We start from the raw sequence: 10,278 nt of genomic DNA on the forward strand, positions 1-10,278 counted from the left end.
GAGAGAGCAAGAAGGTCTCCCCTCAGCCTCCTCTTCTCCAGGCTGAACACCCCCAGCTCCCTCAGCCTCTCCTCATAAGACTTATTCTCCAGACCCCTCACCATCTTTGTTGCCCTTCTCTGGACCCGCTCCAGCACCTCAATGTCTTTTTTATGGTAGGGGGCCCAAAACTGGACACAGTACTCAAGGTGAGGCCTCACCAGTGCCCAGTACAGGGGGACGATCACCTCTCGGGCCCTACTCCCCACGCTGTTCCTGACACAGGCCAGGATGCTGGTGGCCTTCTTGGCCACCTGGAGGCCACCAGGTCAGTCCTTAACCTGGAGCACACTAATCTCTGCTGCCCAGCTCAGACCACGTATACATGCTGCGTGACAGGTCTGCCAGAGGTTAAGCTACACGTAGTGATCCAACACCTACAAAGGTCCTGTTTTTCCAGCAACCAGTCTCAACTTATCAGCATGAGAGCAACGATGCCACAGGATAGCTGAGCAGTGACCAAAAGCACAAGTCAAGGTGGCTGAGACTAAAATGAGGAGACGCTTGGGAGATGAAAAGGATTAAATGTCTGGATGGGCTCCTTTTGCTCAGCAGTCACCAGCACTCACGTTTTAAATCCATCACGTTCACGAGATCAGAGTTTGGCAGCGTGAAGGTCTCTGAGGAAGGGAGAGGCACGATCTTCGAGTCAAAGAGGAGCTCGCTGTGGCAGTTTTGGGTGCGCAGCCCCGTGAGGAAAGGAGTCCCCATCCCTGGCTGTGTTTAAGGGCCGTTTAGATGCAGGGCTGAGGGACATGGTGTAGGGGAGGACTTTGTAGAGTAGGGGAGATGGTTGGACTCGATGATCCCAAGGGTCTCTTCCAACCTCAATGATTCTATGATTCTATGAAAAGGTCTGGATGGGCCCCTTTTGCTCAGCAGTCACCAGCACTCACGCTTTAAATCCATCACGTTCACGAGATCAGAGTTTGGCAGCGTGAAGTTCTCTGAGGAAGGGAGAGGCACGATCTTCGAGTCAAAGAGGAGCTCACTGTGGCAGTTTTGGGTGCGCAGCCCCGTGAGGAAAATGCCAGCTGTGCTGCACTCATCGAAAGACGCGGCTGTTTTCTGGAACATGGGATCAATCTACAGGTATGGAATGAAGAGAAACAAGGAATGAAGTAAATGGAGGGGGTGAAGCAGGTCTCTGCAGGAGACTTTTAAGCAGAGATCTGAAGAGTAAATGACCCACGCGTCTTTTTCCAGTGAGGAGAGAGCTCTCACAGCTGCCTCATGCAGGAAGAGTATACGTGACTAGGAACAATCTTGCCCTAATAGCTGATTTCCCAGAATATTAGAGCCCAAAAGAGGAATGCACAATAAGGAAAACAATAGAAATGAGAAAGATGAGGCTCCATCTCCTTTCCTCCACCAGAACACAGCTGCTCCAGCAGCCCCCCTCCACCCACCTCACATCTGCGATTCGCCTCCGACACGTTGATGTTATTCAAGTTCTGCTCGATGGTTTTGAACGAGTGCTTTTTCTTTGTCTGAACTTTCTTGACAGGCTCAAGATCTGAACGGTCCTCTGAAAGGAAAAGAAGAACAAGTTACACTTAGGAAAACTTGCTAAAATACCCTACGGGGGGGACAGCACACCCTTTACTTCAGTTTGTACAACACAAAAACCCTGAGGGCATGAAGTTACCCAATTAGGTATCTATTAGCACGAAGCACCAACGTTTCATTAGCTGGATGCTGTGTTTCTTTTTATCAACTGCTTTATCTTAACAGCACATTTTTGTTTCAAAGCAAAGGCTGGCAAAGAGTGAGGCACTTCATTCTTAATGTTCCAGATGAGGCCAGATTCAAATCTGACGGGCCAAATCGCAACAGATTCAGGTTCTTATCTCAAACCCTCCCTGCTCAACGCCCAAGAAAATTGATTCGGGATTTCCCAGCCCTTGAAAAACACAGTTTTTCACAGCTCTCTTAGATGTACGAAGGGCTTCAAAATTCATGGGTGCTAGGTAACTACCCCGACTTTCTCTTACTCAGAGGTGGGAGGGGAAGAGCTTAACAGAACGGAGTGAATGGCCCACCTCCTCCTGGGCTGTCCACGTTTTTTGTGGGTGAGGAGTCCCTGCCCAAGCCCCCGAGAACTTTGTAGGCATCAGCATGGACCGCATCCACACGCACGGCGTAGATCTTGGCGCTGGCATCAAGCGTGCCAGTCCACGTTCTTCGTGGGTGAGGAGTCCCTGCCCAAGCCCCCGAGAACTTTGTAGGCATCAGCATGGACCGCATCCACACGCACGGCGTAGATCTTGGCGCTGGCATCAAGCGTGCCAGCTGCTATCTGACAGGAGGAACAAAGGACGCAATTTCTAGTTAGAAAGGGAAAAAAGCCTCATCTAGAAGATGCAAACGCAGACGACAAGCTGCAGACCTGACTTTCTGAATGCTCTGTATTACAAGCAAAATTGTGAATAACTGGAAAAGGGTTTATTCTGAAATCTACTGGGGCCTAGGTGCACAGCACAGGTCAAGACGTGCCTTTCCCTGCATTATCAGGTCTTTTGGAAAGGATCACACAGAAGACACTTAAAAAGTTGCCAAAAGTAAGCAATGGGGAGAAGCAGAAAGGTCCAGATTTGCGTCTGCCAAGACAGGCCTCTCCTCCACCTCTCCTTCATGCCACCTTCTGGGTCATCCTCTTGGTATCTACTTTCTCAAATTAAGAAGTCAAAAGAGGTGAAGCACAGGTGATGCCAAGTGCCCTTTTCCATCACAGATACCCCCTGGAAGGCGAAGGATCACCCACTGAAAACCTGTGCGCTGTTTCCTGTCCCTTCCTCAATTTCATCAACCTTAAGACAGCTACCTCAGGGGTTCCTCGAGGCCCTGTTTCTTTGTTCATTCAGCCAAGAATTCAATTTTCCCTCCTAGCATCAGTGAATTATTACAGCAAGTAAGTCTTTGCCCTGGCAAGTTCTTATTCTGATCCATCCCAGATCAAAATTAGTCCAGGAGCCAGCCACACTAACTTACTTTCTTTTACAGCCTTGTTTTGTTACTGGATGTAACACCCAGTATTTACCTAGGAAGCCTCACAAGTCTTACTTTTAAACAAGCTTCCCTTTTGAAGGACCATAACGGAAAGAATTCAGCTTTAATTTCTGTGGTCCAAAAGGATTCAACACCTTAAGTTTCTGCAAAATTGACTGTGCTGCCTCTACAAGGTATTTTGAGTGGAAGTAACCAGCTCTGTTACCTTCACAATATTTGAGGTTTGTTAGTTGTTAAACCTTAGGCTAAATGCCAGTCAGAAACCAAGCACCACCACGACCAGGCAGCAATTCCTCTCACCTTGAAGTTGGTCAGTTCAGAGTCCTTCTGTTTCAGGATCTCGGTCATATAGTCGATGAGGTGTAAACCAAAGGCATTCTTCGTGGTGATTTTCTGAAACAAAGCTCACAGCTCAGAACTGATCCCCCGGCAAATGACACCTGCCCAAACCCTCATCCCATGGGGGTATTTACAGCAGGACCCAGGGGATAGGACGGATATTAGGAAAAATTTCTTCACTTGAAAAGGTTGCCAAGCATTGGAACAGGCTGCTCAGGGAAGGGGTTGAATCACCATCCTTGGAGGTATTTAAAAGACGGGTGGATGTAGTACCGAGGGACATGGTTTAGTGGTGGTTTGGGCAGTGTTAGGTTGATGGTTGGAGTTGATGACCTTAAAGCTTCTTTCTAGCTTAGACAATTCTATGATACAACCTATTATCATCCACAATTCTGTAGCACATCCTACTCTGTCACTGCTGGGAAGGAGGCAGCAACAAGAAGCCCAGATCCGGACATGGCTTGGATCAGGGAAGTGCCTCAGAGGGCTCGAAAGAAGAATAACCTCCTAGCCAAGGCTCGAGGAGTTTAAAATCCCTCCCGGCCTTGCAAGCAGGGCCAGCCCGAGGTGGTGTGAGCGGGGCCGGGATGAGGAGGCCTCCCGGGGGGGGGGGTCGACTCACGTTCTCGGTGGAAAGCTTGATGCAGGTGCTGTAATGATCCGAGATCTGAGCGTTGGTCCACTGCGGAAGGGCCGGCTGCCATGCCTCCGCCTGCCTGGGGGAGACACGGTGCTTTGGGGACCCTCCTCCTCCTCCTCTTCCTCCCCACAGCCCCTCACGCCGGGCCCGGCCTTACCTGGGTGAAGCGAGGCCCAGCGGCGAGTCGGTGCTGCTGAGCTGGAGGTCGGTGACCCTGGATCGCCTCCGTTGCCGCCTCTCCCGTTCATCGTCGTTCCCGGGGCACTCGGCCAGCACGGGGGTGCCGGTGCTACCGAGGGCCCGCGGGGCGGGGGAGGCGGCCGGGCCCCAGCGGGGTGTCAGGACGCTCATCCTGAGGGGACGAGACCGGGCCGGGCCTCGCCGCCTCAGGCCCGCCGCCGCTGAGGCCCCGCCCACTCCCTCACCCCACGGAGCCAATCGGCGAGCGTCTCGCCGGGCCGTTGACCAATCGGAAGCGCGCAGCACCGCCCCCGCCGGGTTTGAACCGCCGGCAGCGCGCACGCGCCGGGCGCAACGGTCGCTGCCTGAGGGGCGGGATGGGGGCCCCTCAGTCGGTCGGCGGCGGGCGGAGGGGAGGGATGCGCTGCCCGCCGCTCCTGTCAGGCGCCGCCCGCCCGTGGGGCAGCCGCCTTCCCGTCTCGCTGGCCCCGGGTTGAACCCCGAAGGGTGCCCCGGGCCCCTCTCGCAGCGGTCAGCCGCGGGCAAAACCCGCCCCGGAGGAGGAAGAGCCGACAGAGCCGACCTGCTTAGGTACTGACCGCCCCCCCCAAGTCGCCGTCTGCCTTTCAGGGGTAGTATTGGCCCTTCCATGGCCTCTGTTTGCCTCTCGTTGTTCCCCCGGAGCCCTGGCTGTGTGGAAGTGCCCCCGGGGCCGTCTGCCTGACCCTTCAGTTTGCTCTGTGAGGTCCCACCAAGGACTCCGGGTGCCTTCTGGTGGTCCCTCAGCTGCTCTGTGCACTGTTTGGTGTTCCCCAGAGCTTTCTGTCTTCATTTCTGTGCACTCTATGCCCCTGCAGGGGTGTTTTGGTGTGAGTAAGCCCCTGGTGTACTGTGAAGCCTGCCCTTCAGCACTCTGTGGGTTTTTGGGTACAGTAGAGGGTTGGTGGAGGGTCTTTGGGCTTTACAGTCTCAGGCTGGGCAGCACCCAGCACCTCAGATGGCAGCCCGTGATGTGGGCTAGCAGATGGCCTGGGACATCTCCCCAGTTTAAGCTTTGGAGCCCTCCATCATGCCCAGTGCAGCATCATGGAATGGTTTGGGTAGGAAGAGACCTTGAGGCCCATCCAGTGCCACCCCTTGCCCTGGGCAGGGACACTTCCCACCAGCCCAGGTTGCTCCAAGCCCCCTCCAACCTGCCCTTGAACCCCTCCAGGGATGGGGCAGCCACAGCTGCTCTGGGCAACCTGGGCCAGGCTCTCACCACCCTCACCCCACAGAAGTTCTTCCCCACATCTCAGCTCAATATCCCCTCTTTCAGGTTAAAACCATTTCCCTTCGTCCTGTCAATGCTCTACTAGAGTGGGAGCAGGTTGCAGCTCTTGCTTTCACTGCAGTGCTGGAGGCAGAGGGAACTGGTAAGTGAGAAGACAATAATGCTTCCTAAAACCATTCCCTTCTGCTCTTGGTCCGACCCCAGGCAGTCTGCGTTTGTCTGCAGGACCTGAGAAGAAAGGAAGGCTCCCCCATATCCCCACCTCAGCTTTTCACTTGTCTCCCCAGTTCTCAGCACATGAGCCCAGGTTATCTGTATTGTTTTGTTTTCCCTGTGCTTCCTAGCAGGAAAGGTTTGCTGGGAAAAGCTCTTGCTCCTCAAATTTCCTTTTCCTGGCAGAGCTGTGGCCTGGTGTGCCCCATTCCATCAGTCCCTTATGGCACAGTGCCTGGGCTGGGGGCAGAGGAGACCCACTCCTTGCTTTATTAAAGAGGGCAGTCTGGATTGAGGGCTGAGCTGTGTGCCTGAGGAAAGGCTGTGTGATGGGGGAAATAAAATTGTGATTTTTTTTTTTTTTTTTTTTTTTTAAACTGTGTGCTGTGCTGTAGAAATAGTAGCAGAAACCAGGCAACCAGACCTGGACCTGTGCCTGCCTCCACCATCATCCCGACCCCGTAGCTGGTGGGAAGAGCAGCTTCTTCTCCAGTGCCACCAGACAGACAAGAAGCTTTTCCAGCCCTTCCAGGCCAGGATTCCCAGCTGTCACCCCCTGAGAGGGGTGAAGCAGCAGCTGCCCCCATCCTTCTTGCAGGATTTAGGTACTGGGGACTGCGACGTTGCTGCAGTTTGATGTCTGAGCTCTTCCCGACTGCAAAAATGCTCTTCCAGCCTGAACCACTGGATGGGGCAGGAGGAAAAGATGTGATTTGATCTCGACCGCATTCCTCAAGACGGCTGTGTTCCCTGCTGAGCCAACGCTGGCAGCATTCCCCCCTCCTGCTCCCCACTCAGAGCGGCCAAGAAATCCTTGTGCCATAACCTGGTTTCTGCACTGACTTCAGCCACCCCAAAAATGGCAAAAGAATAAACTCGTGGAGACTGACGTCTACTCATAAACACAGCTCAAGCACCCTGGAGCCTGGGGCACTTTTAAAAACCACATGGGACTAAGTGACTTGTGCGTGGGGGGTAAAAACCCTGTAGGGCTTTTCTGTCCCCAAATAACTCAGGGTCTGAGCAAAGGGGTCTGGCCCCTTCCCTCTGTGGCTCCGGTTGGGCCCGACTAAAACGGAGACTGTAAAACCCAATTCGAGCTTTGTGATGTCTCTTCTTATGAGCAAAAACCTCATAATGAAGCTTTTAATGGCTGTTGTAAACAAATCAATATCTCCAGCTATACATCTGAAATGAAAGAGGCTGGAGGAGCTATGAAGGTTTTTTAATGTCCAAATAAATTACTCCTGCCCTGGCAATAGCAATGTGCGGAGCATTTGATTATTCCCAGGCATTAGTGATGCTGGCGTGGACAGAAATATTCATGCTCTGTATTTAACTGGAAATTAAGAGAATGTATCATTTGGTGACAGGAACTTTTACAAATGGCTGCTCCCCCTTTGATCAGCTCCCCAGCTAATGAATCACCAGCAGGACTTTGGGAAACTTGATTTACAGCTCAGACCTGCCAGTGGGTGTTTGTTTGCCAGAGGATGCGGTCTGGAAAATCCCCCAGTAGATGGAGGTGTGCTGGGATTCTCCTGCTCTGGGAGGGAGTGCTGGAGGCTCATTTAAGGTTTGCTTTGGGAGCTGGAAAAAAATCATTTAGGAGGGAAAGCCGGCTGTCTGCCCACCAGCAACTGCTGCCTGCTGTGCTGCCAGTACTTTTCCGCCTGCAGGGGCTGTGGGGAGCTTTGGGGTGACACCGAATCACAGAATCTTCTAGGTTGGAAGGGACCTTAAAGATCATCTTGTCCAACCATCAACCTCACTGACAAAAATAGACACCCACACAACAAACAAGGAGCATCATCACTAAACCAGACCTCCCAGCACTACATCAACCCGGCTTTTGAACACCTCCAGGGATGGGGCCTCAACCCCCTCCCTGGGCAGCCCATTCCAAGGGCTGAGAACACTTTCAGTGAAAAAATTTTTCCTAATATCCAGCCTGAACCTCCCCTGGTGTAACTTGAGGCCATTTCCTCTTGTCCTGTCGCCTGTGACCCGCTCCAGCACCTCAATGTCTTTTTTATGGTAGGGGGCCCAAAACTGGACACAGTACTCAAGGTGGGGCCTCACCAGTGCCCAGTACAGGGGGACAATCACCTCTTGGGCCCTACTCCCCACGCTGTTCCTGATACAGGCCAGGATGCTGGTGGCCTCCTTGGCCACCTGGGCACACTGCTGGCTCATCTTCAGCCGACAGTCGACCAACATCCCCAGGTCCTTTTCTGCTCGTGGGGGCAGAAAATGAATGTGGGGGATGTCTTGTCTGCAGGCAAATGTTGGTGGGGAGTGGGAAGTTTAGGAGAAGAACAGGGAGAAAGGAAGGGGGAGAGGGGTCCTGTGTGACCGTTGCAGCTGCTGTGACCGGCTTGAAACCTCGTTGGTCACGTCCACGGGGCCACTGAGCTGGTGGGTGGGTCCCAGGGGTGGGCTGCTGGGCCCACAACACGGGTAGCGTAGCAACGGGGATCTTCCCCAGCTGCAAGGCTTAAAAATAGAGCTGGGGAGTGTGGAGCTCACAGCCCTCTGGGGTTACTGGGACCTCTGCCCCCGGCGAGCATCAGACCTTGACTTGATGGGTGCTCGCCCACAGCCACGGGGCTGGCTGGAGGTTAGGTTTCTGTGTGGGTTGGGGACAACAACCCCCTGCAGCACCACAGGCTGGGGGAAGTGTGGCTGGAGCTGCCTGGAGGAAAGAGACCTGGGGGTTCGAGTTGACAAAGGGCTGAATATGAGCCGGCCGTGTGCCCAGGGGGGCAAGAAAGCCAATGGCATCCTGGCTTGTATCAAAAATAGTGTGACCAGCAGAAGTAGGGAGGTGATTGTGCCCCTGTACTCAGCACTGGTGAGGCCACACCTCGAGTGTTGTGTCCAGTTTTGGGCACCTCAATCCAAGAGAGATCTGGAGGTGCTGGAGCGGGTGCAGAGGAGGGCAACGAAACTAGTGAAGGGCCTGGAAGACAAATCATATGAAGAGCGGCTGAAGGAGCTGGGGCTGTTTAGTGTGAGGAAGAGGAGGCTGAGGGGAGACCTCATCACTCTCTACAACTACTTGAAAGGACACTGTAGAGAGGTTGGTGCTGGTCTCTTCTCCCAGGTAATTAGTGACAGAACGAGAGGGAATGGCTTCAAGCTCCAACAGGGTAGGTTGAGGTTGAACATTTAGGTTTAGACTGAACATTAGGAAAGAATTTTTCACCGAAAGAGTGGTCGGGCATTGGAACAGGCTGCCCAGGGAGGGGGTGGAGTCCCCATCCCTGGCTGTGTTTAAGGGCCGTTTAGATGCAGGGCTGAGGGACATGGTGTAGGGGAAGATTTTGTAGAGGAGGGGAGATGGTTGGACTCGATGATCCCAAGGGTCTCTTCCAACCTCAATGATTCTATGATTCTATGACTTCTGCATGCACCCATGTCCCCAAGCCTCTGGGGACTCTGCTGCGGTGGCTGTTGATGCCACACAAGTGATGTCATCTCTTGTTGAACTGGCGCAGCCGTCTGTAAATGACCTGTAAACTAAAGATTATCTGATAATTTCCCTGTGCTGGAGCAGACACTGCAGGAGCATTTATTAACCCACTGGTCCTATTCATACGCAGACGACTGTAGCTCATCTCAGTAATAAAAGGTGATTTAGTACCTGCTTGGCTGCTGACAGTGACTGGGAAGGTTTTGGTGTTCAGTGCAGATGCTTTTTGTAGACAGACACCCTAGGGTCAGCCTCTCTGTCTGATTTTCCCCTCCCAGAGCACTCTGTCTGCGTTCAGCCTTCGCTTGTTGTTGCTACAGAGCTACTTCTGGTCGTGTTCCTACCTCGGGGCACAAGGAAGAGGTTGAATCCTCGGAAGAGGTAAATGATTTGATTTCTCTAAGGTCTTATTAGGAAGGCTGGTTCCCGAGCAGCCTTCCTGTGCCCTGGCTCAGTGCTACATCTGAAAAGGACAAACAAGGCTTACGTTAATACAGCTTGGATGTTTTTTTAATCCCCTTAGAGAGTGTGGGTCTGAGCGGGGAGGCTCTGGAGGAGACCCCGGGGGTGAAGGACCATCCCAGAGGGTCTCAGACCTCAGGACAGCCTCACCGACTTCTCCCTGTGCAGGCGCCTGGCTCGTTTGTGATGAGCGGTGACCATCTGACCTTTTGTGCTCTCATTTCTTGTGTTTTATCACCAGGTAAAGCACTCGTACTAGAAAATCCCGGATTTCACACACCCGCTAATGGCTGTGAAATCAAATATAAAAATAACTCCTCAAGCGCAGCGATGTATAACTCCTCAGTAGCACGGTCACAGTGTGGGCTCACGCTTCCAGCCGAGGAAAAGTCCTCAAGGTCCCGACGGAGCAATGAAGATGAGATTGAGGGGCTGAAAGCAGCTGAGGGATGTGATGAGCTGTAAATCCTCTGGAGCTGCTGGGGTTGCCAGCAGCAAGATGAGGCTGTGCCTCCCCCCAGCTTTGGTCTGACTGTGCCCACACAACGTCTCACGTTGTTCTTGGCAACTTTCCCTTATGAGCGAAAGGAAGAAAAATGGGCAGACTGGTCCGGACGCAACCGCCAGCCTGCAGCCCCCGAGGATTAC

The 10,278-nt window shown here is 53.2% G+C and overlaps 1 protein-coding gene across 1 annotated transcript in view; it reads right to left on the reverse strand.

Annotated features, from left to right (window-relative positions):
• Nucleotides 1-4,425, reverse strand: part of NCAPH (non-SMC condensin I complex subunit H) — a 33,413-nt gene extending 28,988 nt beyond the window's left edge. Inside the window, exons 1-7 of the mRNA XM_014945465.1 lie at nt 4,185-4,425; nt 4,010-4,103; nt 3,349-3,441; nt 2,211-2,338; nt 2,082-2,092; nt 1,449-1,567; nt 936-1,125 (exon numbers count right to left, since the gene is read on the reverse strand). Of these exons, the coding sequence (XP_014800951.1) occupies nt 936-1,125; nt 1,449-1,567; nt 2,082-2,092; nt 2,211-2,338; nt 3,349-3,441; nt 4,010-4,103; nt 4,185-4,378 (829 nt within the window). The 5' untranslated portion in view covers nt 4,379-4,425. The remainder of the gene's footprint in view (nt 1-935; nt 1,126-1,448; nt 1,568-2,081; nt 2,093-2,210; nt 2,339-3,348; nt 3,442-4,009; nt 4,104-4,184) is intronic.
• Nucleotides 4,426-10,278: the final 5,853 nt, after the last annotated feature.

Source organism: Calidris pugnax, unplaced genomic scaffold (assembly GCF_001431845.1).
Source record: "Calidris pugnax isolate Ruff unplaced genomic scaffold, ASM143184v1 scaffold120, whole genome shotgun sequence".
Taxonomy (NCBI): Eukaryota; Metazoa; Chordata; class Aves; order Charadriiformes; family Scolopacidae; genus Calidris; species Calidris pugnax.